The 17,743-nt window shown below is 35.8% G+C and overlaps 1 protein-coding gene across 1 annotated transcript in view; it reads right to left on the bottom strand.

The window, feature by feature from the left end:
* Window positions 1-857: 857 nt before the first annotated feature.
* Window positions 858-17,743, bottom strand: part of CHRM2 (cholinergic receptor muscarinic 2) — a 155,539-nt gene continuing 138,653 nt past the window's right edge. Inside the window, exon 3 of the mRNA XM_055284141.2 lies at window positions 858-6,284. Within this exon, the coding sequence (XP_055140116.1) occupies window positions 4,838-6,238 (1,401 nt within the window). The 5' untranslated portion in view covers window positions 6,239-6,284 and the 3' untranslated portion in view covers window positions 858-4,837. The remainder of the gene's footprint in view (window positions 6,285-17,743) is intronic.

Here is a 17,743-nt window from a genome sequence, read left to right as displayed (position 1 = left end):
TTGGTATCTAAAAGCTGTAATAGTAATCCTTTAAATGTTCAGTATTTACACTTTTTATATTAAAATGTAAACATCTCCTGGAATTGCACGTCCAATGTCAACTAATATTATAACTGTATTAGCTAACTACAGATTTGTGCTAATGGATCAATGCAAATGTTCTCAGAAATGTGGGTAGTTGAGAGGAAAACAAGGAAAGGAAGAGGATTGCTATTGAGAAAATACAGGCCACTTAGAAAAAAAACAACCCACTTAAAATTTCATGGGGAAACTTCTAATATTATACTATACCTCATTAAACATTTCTGGAATTTAATGTATGGGATGTTGTATTGGACCCAAATTGAAAAGAGTGGTTTATTAAAATATGATGCTTATACAAATTTTACCTTGTCAGAATGAAAAACATTCTGAAGGTCATCCTTTTCTCCCAGTATGATTATTTTTTATTCCACTAAAATCAGTTAATTTGGAAGAGAGTGAAACTGTATGAGAAAGGGTTGGTTGCAACCTCATCAAGTAATCAGACACTAGATCAACACAGCTGTTGGAACAGTACCAGCTGGGAAGATTCTAGTCAGAAGAGGCATGTCAGGGGCACAGGCGAATAAAGCATTGTTGTCACATAGAGTGATACCAGAACAAATTATTAATTCATTCCTATAAGAGATATTTAAAATCTGCCCTGCTCGTGAAGATCATAAAATAGTTTAATCTTAATATGGGATTTTGACTGTTCTTAAATCTCTTCTTTCAAATGCAAATGCTATTTTCTTTGAAAATTGGGCATATAAAATCAACTTTTTTACTCAGAAGCAACATATACCATATTGCATATTAAGAGTTTGTGTATAATATATTTATTTGCATACAGAAATATGTATTTCTATTGTACATTTTATTTTATTTATAGAATATATATATATATATTTAGCACATAGCATATTCCAGGAAGATACATTAAATATGCACACATTTCATGCTACAGCGTGCACCCTTTAAGAGAAGCATTTTTAAGAGGCATGATATTGAATATACATGCTGAGAATACACTTTGCACAATTTCATCCAGCTTTGGGTGCTTTCCTAAACTATTTGCAACACCGGTACTATGGTTGTTGAAAGGGATATTATCAAACTGGGGCGAGGGAGGAAACCATCAATGAACTAAGTAGGAGAAAATAAAAACAGACTGCATTGTGGCGTAATTGTTGCCATCATTTTGAATTCCCATCTCTCCCAATGTCAGATCTTCAGGATCAAAAAAAGCAGTGGATGAACAAAGAGCAGGAGTATGTTGGACATCCAGCTTGTACATTTCAAATCAGAAAGCTTACCCCTTGTGGCTTGTCATATTGATTACTCTGCCCTAATACTTGGGAGCTGGCATTAAATTAATGATGAACTGGTAAAAGGAAAATCATTTCTTGTTTCGAAGAAATGAACAGACTTTTTCCATATTCTTAATCTCCTCTTCTTATAAGATCACTCTGGGATAGCTACATTATTGCTATGAGGAGAGAAAAAATAAAGATCTTACAGATTCACCTTTCCAGTAAATGCAAAGAAGATAAATGATATTGTTCCTGAAAGAGGCTCTTAATATTTTTTGAAAGGAAAAATTGCAGCTCCAGTAGAAACTGATCATATCAACTGCCAATATTTTGATGGCCAACTACTGCAACCTCAATTGACTAGATTTGTGGCAATCATAATTGAACATTAAGATGCTGGAAAAAAGATGTGCGATATGCATAGTCTGGTGATTTTTGATATGTAGATGTGGCCTGAGTTCCCAATCTGTGACTGACACATACACCAGACTCAAGAGAAAGTGTTTCTGATACATGATTGGTGAGTATTACCTTTTTCTAACAGGTGAGCAATTTGCATTGATATTCTAAAAATAATGCAGGATTATTTTCCCACTAATAAGAGGCAAGCTTTAGAAATCCCTTAAAGTAGACAAGAATTTCTCAACCTTGGCACTATTGACATTTTTAGCCAAATAATATTTGTTTAAAGGGGTTGGGGGAAAATGTCCTGAGCATTATAGGCTATTTAGCAGCATTCCCAGCCTCTATGCACTAGATACCAATAGCATTCCTCCCAGTGTGGCAACCAAAAATATCTTTACACATTGCTACGTGTCCCCTATCAGGGAGAGGGGAATTGTCTCTGTTTGAGAGCCTCTGAAATAGACAAATCCAGCAGTGGTTAATAAAAATCCTTGAATATAATCTCCATATCTCTCCAATCATCTATCATTTTCAGTATTCCTTCCATTTTTCTGATCTGTCTGACAAAGTTTCCGTGGTGTCAGTCTATCTTCGATTTCTTTCTTTAACGTGACAGTTTCTCTTTCAATGAGGTTGCGGTGGCTGTGGCAAGGATCAATAACAGAGGGAGGAAAAGGAAGGATACAATGGCAGCAGAGACTAAAAGACAGCTTGACTCATGGTGCGTTGGATTGTTAGAGCAAACAAAAAAAGACCCTGAATCCTGAATCCTTGACGCCAAAGGGTTCTTCCCAACTGAAGCCAAATCTACATCATAATAATACAATTAATTAAAAGGGAAATACTTGGCTAGTCAATTCCCTGGTTTTCAGAAACTCGAGGAGCCCACTGGCTTGATGTTATTTCCATTCAATTGATTCCTTCATTTGAATAAACAATATGAAAATAAATATGAATTTAAAATGTAAAAGTGCATGTTGAAGTAACTGTAGGTAAGCGAATCTCTATAAATGAATGCTTTAAATATGGAAGATTACTTTGGGGGGAGTGTAATGACTGAAGTTATTTAAACAGGAAATTGTTTTTACGAAGGATAAGTCAAATATAAATACTGCTGGCAATTTGCTTCTTACTAACTTACAACTTTTTTGGTTTTTTTTTGTTCCTCATGCTTTTTTTCCTCCTTAACTTTCCAAATTGTTGAGGTGGCATCAATGAGGCTAATCATACAAAATCACTCTTTTAAGTGCTGGGGTCTAATATTGACAAATTTACCATGTAACTAACATTATTATTACTGGACAAGATATCATAAATCTAAAATCCAAAATATGAAATTTGCAAATGCATTTATAATTTGATTTCCATTGATTGAGCCATTTTTAGAAAATCTCATTGGAAAACTACAGCAAATAGTGTAAGAAAAATATAAAGGATAAAAATAACTAGTTATATGTGAATCCGTATAATCCTAATCCTAAATTTATTTAGACGACCAAATAAAAAATCTCTATGTGGCAAGATTCTATATAATGCCACCACTTAGATAATAGTTCCTGACATGATTATTATGGTCTGGAATTAGATGGTGAGATGTGGCATGGCAACAGCCACCTACATCCTTCTGTCAGATTCTGTGAGCTCGTTTGGCCTCTATTTAGTTAGCCACTACATTTCTGTCACAAGGATTACTATAATTCTATTGATAAGAGAATTTTGAAGTTAAATAATGTTAGGGAGAATTGACAATTTGAGGAATATGGAATATGTAATTTTTTCAGTAATAGTTTTAAAAATATCGTTTTTCCCCTTTCACTGGGTCATAGGATAATTGCAGACAACCTCACTTGATTATAATTTGAATATCATCCTTTAGCAGGCATTGGATAAAAGGTCCTATCCTCTAGGGACTGGCCCAGAAATCACTGGTGCTACGTGAGTATGTTAATCCTGTTTAGGATTCTAAATAAGTAAAACAGCATTCCTTTCTGCTGACAAAGTCAGGAGTTCATTTTCTATAAGTTAACATTTCATACATGGGTCAGGCAAATTCAGGTTGAAATAGAATGTCCTAAACTTCTATTTTTTAATCTTAAAATTCACCTGACTTTAATAAACTTGGTCCAACTAGATCGTCCATTATTTAATTTGATGAAACCTCAACTTTACAATGACATTGGTTTCTTAAACAGGTTTATGTTTTAGGTAGGATATTCTGTTGAAATAAAAGGCTATTTAGGAGAAAATCAGATTGGTTTAAACATTTCGCATATAGGATCATAAGTGCACTAAATCCTTATAGGCCTTGATATCCCCAACGAATGCAAAGGACACAATGAGGAGGGGTGAAACGTCCATTTTCATGGCTGTCTCTGGCTAGATTTAGTGCAAGTCCTGTAGATTTTGCTTATAAGCAATATAGAACAGGGATGTACAAAATAATGGCATAAAAAGAAGAAAAATGGTGTGACTTAGTTGGGATTTTTGTTTACTCGCTTTCTCTTCATGGTGGGAAAAAGAAAGGCAAAAAATAAGCATTTATTACATTGCAATCCTCTAAATAGGACTGTAACAAAAGAATAAAATATGCTTAACACTCGGGAGGCGATTTCTGCATCCTTCTTTGATTTTCTTTCTTTACGTCCCCATTGTATAGTGCCTATTTCTTTATGTTTAAGTCTCCATGTTTACCTTGTAACTGTGGCATTTCCTTCTCTTAAGGACACATGAGAACAATAACAACAAAAGTAACAAAAAAGGAACAAGGTTATTCCTCTTGTGCAGAGACTGATAAAATTGTAGATTCAGAAGCCCTTCTTCAAGAGAGTATGAGAAAGAGTATATCGTTTCTTAAATCCACAATCCCAACATGTTTCTTTCATTGTCTCATTGCTCCTAATACTGACAGTTTATAAGGTGCAATTTTTGCAAACTGGAGCCTAGTCATGATAAGTGTGTCACTGCTGGGCTCCTGAATTGCACATTTTGTAATCAGACTATAAAGTGCAATGGCAGAGATTTTAAAACTAGGAGCTCGTTTATCCCTTTTATTCTTCTCAAGCTCCCCTTGCCCTCCTTCTATCTTTTTCAAAGATGTTTTACCTTGTAGCGCCTATGTTCTTATAATGACACATGAGAAGGTGTTTAAAGGTCTTCTTGAAGGTGGCATTACAAAGTGCATAGCAGGCAGGGTTGATAGTGCTGTTGATGTAACAAAGCCAGTAACCAATTGTCCACACAGTGTTGGGGATGCAAGGTGCACAAAAGGTGTTAATGAGCACCATGACATTGTATGGGGCCCAAGTGATGATGAAAGCCAACAGAATAGCCAAGATTGTCCTGGTGACTTTCTTTTCCCGGGAAGGAGGAGGCTTCTTTTTTGCAGGCTGCTTAGTCATCTTCACAATCTTGCGGGCTACAATGTTCTGCTTTTCATCACCATTCTGACCTGAAGACCCCACTACCTCTACGGTGGTATTAGTTGGGGTACATGAGTCATTTTTTGGGGTCTTGGTGCCAATTCTGATGCATGTTTGCTTAGAGTTCTCATCTTTGGAATGCCCCAGGGAAGTGGAAACTGTGTTTTCATCCTGGGTTATTTCGTCATCTCTCATATTAGAGGCAACAGCACTGACTGAGGTGGAGTCATTGGAGCTCTCCTTCTCCTCTCCCTGAACACAGTTTTCAGTCACAGGATCTCTGGGGGCTTTGCCATTCTGGATTTTGTTGTGCTCCAGGCCATCGTCACTGCTGGGCATGTTGTTATTGTTTGGCTTCACTATCCTTCCTTGTACCAGACTTGGAGAAACGGGGTCTTGGTTGGCAACAGGCTCCTTCTTGTCCTTCTTTATCCTGCTCTTGCTGGCTCGGGATATGTGCCAATATAGCACAGTCATGATGATCACTGGCAAATAGAAGGCTGCAATGGCTGTACCAAAGGTGACAGCAGCATTGGAAAAAAACTGAATGTAGCACTCCCCATCCTCCACAGTTCTCACCCCTACAATGAACTGCCAGAAGAGAATGGCTGGAGCCCAGAGGATGAAAGAGAGGACCCAGGCAGCTGCAATCATCATACCTGCCATTTTTGTGGTCCGCTTGACTGGGTAGGTCAGAGGTTTTGTGACACAGAAATACCTGTCAAAGCTGATGATGAGCAGATTCATAACTGAGGCATTGCTGACCACATAGTCCAGGGCTAGCCAAAGGTCACACACCACAGGCCCCAAAGGCCAGTAGCCAATCACAGTGTAGAGGGTGTACAAGTTCATGGAGAAAACACCTATGATAAGGTCAGCACAGGCCAAGCTGAACAAAAAGTAATTGTTGACGGTCTGGAGGTGGCGGTTGACTTTAATGGAAACCATGACTAGGATGTTCCCGATAATGGTCACCAAACTGAGGGATCCAGCCACCAGGACAATAAACACCACTTCAAATGTCTTATAAGGACTGGTAAGAGCCAGGCTATTGTTAGAGGAGTTTGTTGAGTTATTCATTTTGTGTTCTCTAATCAGTAGCCAAGTAGCAAATAAACATTTAAACCTGCAAAGAAATAGAATAAAATTAACAAACATAATATAAACATTGCTTTAAAATACATAATGTTTTTTCCTTTTAAACCACATTATTTTCTCCCAAATCTCCCTTCCCCTGCATGATTACTGTGTCTACCTGCCTCAATTCCCCATATAAAAAGCAAGACCTTTAAATGGAGGATTCAGAAGGACCTTTCAGGCTAGCAATGAACTTGAAGTCCAGGAATGTTTTGAATATGTCCTTATCCAGATATGAGTATCTATCTACTTACCTATCTACCTATATGTCTCATCAGTCAATGAAACTTAGCATAATACTGATAAATTGAATTAAATTAACCAAAATTACAAACAACACTTTCTAAAACATAAAGAGATTCCTGGAATAGACATAAAAATTAGTAAACTAGTGAGAGGACACAATTATAGAAGAAAGCATAGAATGTATAATATTGAATGTGTGACTTTTATAGTTAACAGTGCCTTTCCTCATGGAAGCTCTAAGCCTTTTTCACAATAATACTGAGGATGGTGAAAATAAAGATAATATAATAATATTTTATTAGCCAATATACTCTCCCTAGATGAGAATTATTTTCCTCTGGCCTCTATTTTATTTCATACTTGTAATCAGTATTACATAGTCAGCATTTCTAATATTCCATATCTTACAAAAGAATATTTGCTTATTAAATGCATATTGAACTGAATAAGCCAAAATTATGCATAAGACTTTCCAAAGCATAAAGAGATTTCTGGAATAGACATACAAATTAATACATCAATAAGAAGACAAAATTATGGGAGAAAATACCACTTTTCTGAATGTTTTATTTTTCAAACCACTATCAAATCTATTATCTTACTATTCTTTCTGCCAACCTTTTTGTTTTGTAGAAGGAACTAAGTCTCAGAAAGATGAAATCCCAGTTTGTTCGATCATTCATTCTTTCACTTTGTGCTCACATATCTATTGAGCAGCTTCTCTTAGTTAGGGGTTCTGGACGTTCAATGATGATTAAAACAAGGTCTCTGCCTGGTGGCAGACATGGGTTGATGAAGAAGCAATTATTAAACCTGAATGCACTTCTTATTTCCCTATCCTGTTGTGTGTAAGTAAACACATAATCATCATTTTTGAGATAATATCATCGAAGTCTGATGACAATTGAGTGATCTTTCATAAGGGAAAATGTATATTGGGGATTTAGAGAAGAAAGTTAAGGATTCACCAAAGAGATATGACACATTTCTGGAGAAACAGCATCTGAAGGAGAAACTAGCCCAAGTTCCACCTCTTTTTGAAAAAATTGCTGCGAGCTGTCAGAAAATAAGCATTGTTGAGAAATTAAAATTTGGGAATATTGATTAGTTTGGATGCTATTAATTACAAAGAAATGGGCAGTGGTTTGCCCTTGAAATCCATGTAGAAAATAATTTGGTAAGCAACTTCATAACACAAATAACATTTAAACAAATAATTTATTCTGCTTTGGAAAGTCAATTGTTTTCCAGTATTTTATTTGACAAAACCCAATTAATGGGATTTGGCCTTAATATAATAAGACCCAAAATTCAGAAGCCAGAAAGGAAAATATATGTAACTATTGCATATTCCTTTAAAATTTTTGCATAGAGCAAAAAAGTCAAAATAACAATTGAGAAACAATATTTGTAAATTGCATGATAGAAAATTATCCAATGTCTTTAATATAATAGAGTTTTGGCAAAAAAGGAAAGATGAAAGATGAATAATCTAAAACATTGATGTAGTAGTTCAATCAAAGAAAAATTAAACATTAATGGCTTTTAAACATATGAAATGATACTCAACCCCACAGTTTAAAGATGCAAATCCAAACAGTGTAAAACATTTTTCCATCCATAGTATTAATGATAGTGTTGAATACTTTTGGTAGGACTAGTGGGGTAACCACCACGAAGGACTGGAAGTACTATGGAAACTTACAAGACAATGTTTCTGCCCTCAGTTTCTTCACTACTTGACTTCCCATACATGGCAGGGAAGACAGAACCACAGTTTAACATCTTCCTTGAAAAGGTGTGGGTGCTAATCTTTGTTCTTAATTATTAGCTGTGTTATCTATAGAACTTTAAATCTATATCTATAAAAATTTATTATCTATAGATAATAATCTATAGATAAAAAATTTATTATCTATAGAACTTTAAATCTATATCTATAAAAATTTATTAAGAAACACTTGTCTCAGGAATGCCACATCTAGGAATGTGTCTTTCAGATATAGTCATAAAAATGTACAAAGAGGTCTACTCAAGTATGTTCACTCAGAAATGTTGTTATAGCAAAAAATCCCTAGAAATATTAAAACTATTCATTGACAAGGGATTGGTTAAATATATTATGGAATACTTTTACAATGGAATATTATGCAGCTATTAAAACAGGTAGATATTTGTGTCCTGGCATTGCTGTGGAAAGTTATATAGTTAGAAGACGACATAATCATAGTGAGACATAGATTATTACAGAATATAATTTTATTTAAGCAAAAAGGTGATTATATGTAATATTACATGTGCATGCCTGCAGCTCATTGGGAAATATTGAAGAGTTTAATCAGGGAAAGGATGTTAATGGAATGCAACTTAGATCAGTTGAATTATTTTAATCAGATTTCTCTTTGACAATCCTTTTTTGCAATTAATCATACAATTGAGTATTCATGGTAATTTATTTGAACAAAAACATTTTATTATCCCAGTTCTTATTTCAACAATTTCTTAATAGCTCAGCTAACTATAAGATCAGAATTGTGACTTGCTTATAAGCAGCATTTTCTCTGTTTATTAGATAAATTCATGGACAGTTTGGAGTTGAGCTATATGTGTATCTGTTTCATGAAATGTTAATATTAATTCACTTAGTTTGAAAAATACAAAAAATGAATGTATTGGCTCTGCATTTTAATTATTCATAATTTTGATAAAGTATAGGACTTATATTCTAGTTTTTAGTGCACATGTACCCTAAAACCTAAAGTATAATAACAAAAAAAGAAGATTTTTGATAATTTCCTCTGGAGAATAATGAATAACACTTATGTTGAAAAGTAGGGATTCAAAATCAACTAGTTTGATGATCTAAATTGCTAAGGTCCAAAATCCCCAAAATTACAATCCTGAAAGATTAAAATTCTGAATGTTGAAATCCTGAAAGCTGAATTCTGGAAGAGGGATTGGCATTTCACTTGTATGCAGGATAGTCTCATCACGTTGCCTGCATCATGTTAGGTGGAACCATCACCTTGTTACTGTTTTTATTTGGAAATAACATATAGTTTGAGGAGATGTATATGAGCACTAGGCTGACAAGTGGTGGACTTGCGAACTTAATTTTAGGTGTCAACTTGGCAGAATTAAGGAATACCTAGAAACCTGATAAAATAGTAATTCAGATGTGTCTGTGAGGGTGTTTCCAGAGGGAATTCATGTTTGAGTGTGAGTGGACTAGATGGGGAATTTTGCCCTCAGTGTTGGAGTGCACCATCCAATTGGCCAGAGCCCAGTGAGAACAATTTCAGAAGGTGACTTGATCTCTCTCGGAAACTGTGATGGACTTTTCTTCTGCGGTCTCGGACATCAGAATTCCAGGCAGACCGGGCTTTGAACTCCAGGACTTACACCAGGAGCCCTAGGGTGCTGAGGGTTTCGGCCCCATTCTAAGAGTTATACCATCCACTTCCCTAGTTCCGAGGCCTTTGGACTTAGTTAGCCTAAGCCATGCATCCTGGGGTCTCAGGCTTGTGGATGGCTTGTCATGGGACTTCTCAGCCACCATAAACACGTGAACCAATTCTCCTAATAAATCCATATATATATATATACACGTGTACATACATATCCTATTGGTTCTGTCTTTCTGGAGATTCCTAACTAATACAGATTTGGTATTAGAGAAGCTGAATATCATGCCTCAAATATATATTATCTCACTTAACATTAACAACTATGTAAAATTTGTGGAACAGGTTCTATCATCCCCTTTACGTGATAAAGAAAATTGAGGTTGCACAAGTGGTTAAAGCAAATTATTCTTGATCACAATCACAAAGCTAATGAGTAAATAATCTACAACTAAAACCAACATCCTTACCTTGCAGTTATATACACTTGCTCTGTTTCCCTTGCCCTTTGAAGAATTATACTCTATCCAGTAATGTGTGGAATTGTTAGGCAGCAGGACAGTGATGAACTACACTCAGGGGTTGCTAGTTTAAGACATTTGGTTTCCGGTAAACTGGAATTCTTACTCAGGTAGAACATAATACATTTATGTAATATTAACAAACTTAGTTGCAATTATAGTCTCTGAATTTTTAGAGTTATAATATTTGCTTGATTATACTAATACTGTATGTAAAAGCAGAAAACATTTTTCTTAGAAGCAATCGCAAGCAGTGGAAGGCTGTCATTTCTTTCTCTCAGCATGATGCACAGGCCACGTAGAATTGTTCCTCTTCCTCTAAAGAAAGCAGTTTCCTCCTGCAAACTGCATGCCGATTCTGCTCTTTAAATTTCTGTAAAAGTTTTTAGTTCTGGTGTGGCATCGTAGGGTGGTGTTAAAGCAATAAAAGTTGATGAAATAACATAATCACAAGAGACTACACAATGAAGATGACCTTCAAGAACTCAGCATCTTAAGACAGCAAGTGTATAGCAATAGCCCATTTGGTATTTTACTGCCTAGTTTATGACTAAGGCCTGGAAGTACTATGGAAACTTACAAGACAATGTTTCTGCCCTCAGTTTCTTCACTACTTGACTTCCCATACATGGCAGGGAAGACAGAACCACAGTTTAACATCTTCCTTGAAAAGGTGTGGGTGCTAATCTTTGTTCTTAATTATTAGCTGTGTGACTCTGAGCATGTCATTTAAATTTCATGAACCTCGATTTTCTTTTTTCTCAAACAGGAATAATAATAACCCTCTTTTCTTTCAGAGTTGTAGTAAGGATGAAAGTGAGATAATGTCTCTGGACTATAACCTGTTAGTATTAAGTATTAAGTGCTGTTAATGTTAAAATTTGACAAGTGAGTATAGAATTATCACCTTTCTTAAGAGTGAACAGAAAATTATGTGTATGTGTATGTGTGTGTATCAGCTATCTTAAGAGTGGGAAGGTGTGAGGCGCAGGGTTAGAGGTAACACTAAATTGTCATTATCAATGATATTAAATTATCGATAATATTAAATTATCAATACTACTACTGATAATGATAATTAACATGTCTTGAGCATAATTACTCTCCAAAACAACTCCTGAAGTGTTAGGATGTTTATGATACTCCTTTTATAAATGTTGAACTAAATATCAAATAATTAAGCTACTTGAGATTCAAACCGAGGGCACCCAACTCCAGACTCTACTATGAATACTCAGTCTTTGGCAGAGGAACAGTCTCATGTAGCTGCTACTGCTCACTCACACATTTCTCCTTCTGACTTGATATGACTAAGTCCTACACCCTGACATCAAGTTAGGACCTCGGTTTAGATAACAGAGTGAGAATCATTGTGTCCAGGACAATACCGGGGCTTTGGGCAGGAGACATTCACAATAAGCTAGGGAGTCAGTAAGTAGGGTTCTGCACATGAAAATATGTGACATTTAAGATTCAAAAAATTGTCTTAAAATTAATCATCATAAAAATCTATCGCCATGTGAATTAATGAATAGATTCCCATATAAGTATTCACATCAATGGACAAAAAAAGTTCTAAATATTGACAATGACAGATTTTTTTGAATTGTTACAGAGAGAATTAATATAATTAAAAAATAAACTGATATACATTTAGATACAAGTGGAGAATTAAATAAAAAACAAATGGAATTTTCTTCACACACTGCTAAGTCAGGCAGGATGCCTGATGTATGATGAATGCTTTTGTAGGTGAATTTCTAATGTAATAAGCTAATAATGAATTATCAATACATAAGTAATCTGAGTTTTGGGATTTTTGCATGTTATTTTATTTAATTCTCACAATAGCCCTGAAAAGAATGACTATTATCTTTTCCAATTGTACAGATGATAATGATAACAGACCTAGCAAGTGCTGTGATTCAAATTTAGGTCTATCTGACTCCTGGACCATGTTATTTCCACTATATTACACAATGGCACAAAACCTGCCCCATTAAAAACGTTTTCTAGAAGAAATAGAAAAGTCAAGAAAAAAATGAATCCATGGTTGATAACAGCCGAAATCCAGTGACAGAGAAGACATGTAATTGTATAAAAAAATTTCAGAACAAGAAGGAAGTTTGGAAATGAAGAAGAGTTCAAGTAATGTCTAATTTATAATTGTTTCTATTTCTTTAATTTTTGTTTTAAAAATGTAATCTTAGTATACATGCTTCCTATAGATTTTTTAATTCTGCTGCTATTTGAACACCTTATCAAAAAATGGCAGAGTTCTTTGGGCATTTCTTGCCCATCCTTCAACCATTAAGATCTTAAAAGTAGCATATTCACTTAGTAAGTAACAGTGACAAGATAATGAGCCTTATCAATGTTGGCTCAAATGACCAAAACTGATAGAATAGTGATAAGGCCCATGTTAACCTTCAAATTTTGTATATGAGGGCTAAACACCATAGAATGTCTTTAGAGAATTACAAGTTTACTTCAACAATATTATGTTTAGATACATAGCTTTCAGTACAAATTATTACTAAAGAAAACATAAAAAATATAATGATCATGCAAATATGGCAGCAATTCTGGGAAATATCAGAGTATCATTGGAAGCAAGGGTTCACCTACTGAAGAGCCAGCGGATGGTAGTAAAGGATACTTAAGTATTATCTCTTCCCCACCTTAAGAAGGAGATGTGGTTATCATTGATGAGAAAGCAAATGAAGCTTATTCATTTTTAATTTTATATATTTGCAAATAAATATGTTGTATAATAATCCAATGAATGACATTCCAGCTATATTTTTTTTCTGACATAGGAGAGATGACAATTCAGGTATATAATCCATATCCTATTGTAGGTCTTTTAATATTCAGTTAATCCCACTAATTTATAAACTGCTTTGGTGAATGTGTTAAATAGGCTTTGAGATTATGTTATCAATAATCAATTACTCCTTCCATTAATGATGCCAGAGAGAAAGACAAGAAAAAGAAAAAGAGAGAACTGGGGAGAGACTTATTTAAGGATGGTCTTGGGGAGCAAAGTCCCCTTTCTCTAAAGAAAGGTTTGATGGTATACAGTTTTGATATTGATGCAGGTGATGATAACATAGTTTGCTTACATTATAATGACCCTTACCAATCTTGAACGTCCTTAAATTTTGCTTACAGATGGAAGAGAGTCCTGGCCTGGGGCTTGGGAGATAGTCCAGCCCTGCTAGCTAGCAATATTGACATTCCACAGTCTGAGTGCTTTGACAACATCACACAAAATGAAGTAAATTTCCACTTTTTGTTTTTTCTTTTAATCTGGTTTTCCTTTGAGCCATGCAACACATTATGAGTCATTGTACATATTTAGAGCTTTTTTATGAGCTCCTGAATCTCACTACAACAGCAGTTATGGTGGGGGTGGTGGCCGCAAGGAGTAGTGGGGGCCCTGCTAAGAAATCATGGCTCGCTTGCTTTCTTTATTTCAAAATATCTTACTGAATTACTCTTCTGAGGAGATCCACACATGCCCTCAAGCGCTGTGGGGGATAGAAGTGAAGTAGGAATGGGTGACCAACAAAACAGAACACATTCTTGTCAACAAGGAATTTGCAGTCTAGAGGAGATAGAAATTGCTGGTGAAATTTCCAATTTTCTGAAACAACAATGGCCCAATATCATGCTAAGAAACAAGGCTGAGAAACCATGGAGCAAGGCTGGTCAGATGTGGTGAAATAAATACAGAAAGCTCCCTGGAATCCTTTCCTAAATCTGTATCTCCCTTTCCCTTTCTCTTTTTCTCCTTTCCCGTGCCACTGGCTTGTGTCTGACATTTTTGGTTTTTGTTTGTTTGATTGATTTTTTACTATTCTCAAGATTCTGCATTATAGCTTCTTCTAAAGAAAGTACAAAATACTGATGGTGGGTTTCTGCTTCAGTACATTGAGCCTAACAACCTGTGGGTTCAAAAACACACAGAATAAGACAGCCATGTCCTCACCTACACTGAGTTTTTATATTTTATCTGAAAAGATGTGTTGAAAGTATTCTAGAGGGATGTATAAGTTGTCCTTCTTTAGGAAATTACAGCATAGGACGGCAGATTTTACCAGATATGCATTATGTACAGTGTTTGGGGGGAAAAAAAGCCACGCCAAACACATACTGCATTTTATCAAGCTGTACCCTTAAGGTTTGTGTGCAGTGCTAGATGTGAGTTGCACTTTTGTGAAAAAGAAAAAAAATGTAAAAGAAAATTATAGAACAGAATGAAAGTAGCTGATAAAGCAAACTGATCCTCACATCAGTACAAATAGAAGAGAATTCATGACTTTTTCCAATGTAAAAAAGATCAGGATTATGCAAGGCCTTATTACAGTGTAAACATGCTTGCCGTTTTGGCTGCCTCTCAAACATAACACTATTCTTAGTGATGCTGGGACAAACTTCCACTCCATGTCAGCCAAGCTATCTTTTCTCTTCTTCAAAACACATCCTAAACACCACTTACCCGAAAACAGTGTCATGACTAAGGGGGAAACAGGTGTAAAAGCGACTTAACTGGGACCTTTGTCCTTGTCACTACATCCATGGCACCTTTTCGTTAATTCGTTCACAAATATACACCTCCTGCCAAAAAGGAAGAGGTCTGGACAATTCTAAATAGAATGAAACCTGAAAATACCCAACCCTTAGACTTTTGAAAATGAAATTCCATCTGAGAGAGGACTTCAGCATCCACCTTTTTCTGTACCAAGGATTTGACAGAACTCAAATATTGATGATGAATGTAATCTAGTAAATGGTGCTGAATAAACAATGTGCTCTAAAGCAAACAGCAGTAAAAGTGGAGAAAGCCCTCTGTCTAAAGGTTGTTTTGTTCCTGCAAGTAAGAAGAGTGAAAGGAAAATGGAAGCAATTCTTGGAGAGCTACAGACTGTCTATGATTAAGCAGCTGTATTTGAATCAATCCGTCTCTCTTATCGTCTTGAGAAACTGGAAATTTGTATAGTCGGCTTTTAGAATTTTGTTTTGTTTTTTCCTAAAGTCTGCAGGCTGCTGGTTTAATAACACTAAATTAGTTAATTCATTGCTTTGAATTAAAAATGTGAATCAAATTTGCAGAGAATTGAGGCTTTTTAGGACTATGATAGAAAATTCTAGAATAAAAGCAGTTGTTCTAGAGAAGCTGAGCAGCTCCAAACAAAACATCCTTTTAGGGATCCTTTTCAATGGTCTGTGTGCCCATTGGAAGCTGAGACAGAGCACATGGCAATGTGGAGCTTTGGATAGTAGGTCAAGGACAACTTTAAAGAGAGGAACGAAAGTCAGTTTGGGAGAAGAGAGAAGATAAAGAGGAAGTTAGTACTTTTCCTCTGAAGAATAGACCAGGATAGTTGGGATAAGAATAAGTTAGATTAGAGGCTGTGAAAATATTAGGAGGTGCACATAGGAGTGAAATTTTTTTCTGAGTATATAGAAAACAAATATTCAGATAGCATATCTTATAACAGTTAAGTAGAGATAAGGACACTTAGTTATACTTAGGAATATATATTTATTTTAAGCATGTCTCTACTTAAGGCTGCATTACTTATGGAGAGAAAGAGAAAGTTGTTCTTTTCATTAAAATGTCTATTTATATGAAAAGTAAAGCAAGTGGATTGTGTTTTATAGACATGCTATTATTGGTCATCACCTCTTAAAACACATGCACCGATAAGTATGAGCTTAATGGACACCATAACTCTTCTAGTAGCCATCCTAGAATGTAGGTATAGGGTACAGAGAAACCAGTTCACCCCCATATAGCTAAATCTTGGTTCTTCTAACTTTTCAATGACAGTAATGACACAGGCCTCATATAATTAAGATTCATACCAGATTCAACGAAGCTGTAAAAATAAAATAGTAATGAAGTGTAGAAAGTAATGGGAAGCAACTATTTTTATTGTTTCCAGTCGAAAGACAAAATGATTGTTTCCCCAGAGTTTGATTGCAGACTATTTCTAGAACTGAGCCAAATGACCGCAGTGTTATCCCATGAAAACTTGAAAAAATGAGAGCAAGGAGAAGATTAAAGTCTTTACTAAATGATCTAATGGCAATTGAGATGAAGAAACATAAAAAGCTGCATCAACTCAGCAAAGATTTTTGTATCTAAAGCACTAATTTAGAATTAAAATAAAGCCAGTTGGTCAGAGAGAATGAAGAGGTTTATGTGGTAAATCAGGGCAGTCAACTCTCCAGACTGCTTGAAATGAAGCCACTTTTTGGTTTATGACCTCAGGGGAATCACAACATAATTGAATATATGTAAGATAAGTCATCACATGCTATGCCCACCCTCTCTTCCAAAGACCTCGGCCCCTTCCCTCTTCCAACACCCTTAGTGTGAGACTATATCACTATTTAAATACCCTGACTCCTCTTTACCTCCAGACTCTCCAAATACCTGTCTCCCTGAGATATAATTACCAAACCATAATCTTTACCTCTATCAGGGAGTAGGTTCCATGTGGAATATGCCCAGTGTGAAAGCTAGGATAAAAAAGTGACATTTCCCTTCTTGAATAAACCATCTTGACTTGGAAATGTCCCCAGTACATTTTTTCTGCCCCCATCTGTACCGTGTCATCTGATAAAAAGTAGCTAAATTGTGAGTAGTTCACATACAGAAGTATTTAAATACAATTTCCGTTCCTAAGTAATGCCTGAGAATGGAAGATCTTCCAGTAGACAGCAAATGGTTTGGGACTTGTTCATAAATCTTCTAGGCAGTGTGGTTTCTCCTTGAAGGACAATTGTGTTAGTCCATTCTCACAGTGCTATGAAGAAATACCCAAGACTGCGTAATTTATAAAGGAATGAGGTTTAATTGACCCACAGTTTCGCAGGACTGGAAAGACCTCAGGAAACTTACAAGCATGGCAGAAGGGGAAGCAAAGGCGGCAGGCGAGAGAAGTGCCAAGCAAAAGGGGAAAAGCCCCTTATCAAATCATCAGATCTCATGAGAACTCACTGGCTATCACAAGAACAGCACGAGGGTAACCACCCCAGGATTGTTACCTCCCACTGGGTTCCTCCCACAACATGAGAGGATTATGGGAACTACAATTCAAAATGAGATTTGGGTGGGGACACAGCCAAACCATATCAACAATTATACTACCATCAGCAAAGTTGGTTTAGCATGCATTGTCTGCTGGGTTAGGAGTATACACACCTGGACTTCTAACATAACGTGTTAGAGCAGGATTCTGTGAGTAGTCACTAACCCCAGA

This window comes from Symphalangus syndactylus, chromosome 6 (assembly GCF_028878055.3).
Source record: "Symphalangus syndactylus isolate Jambi chromosome 6, NHGRI_mSymSyn1-v2.1_pri, whole genome shotgun sequence".
NCBI lineage: Eukaryota > Metazoa > Chordata > Mammalia > Primates > Hylobatidae > Symphalangus > Symphalangus syndactylus.
Note: the sequence above shows the minus strand (reverse complement) of the source record. Positions and strands in the feature narration are given on the sequence as shown.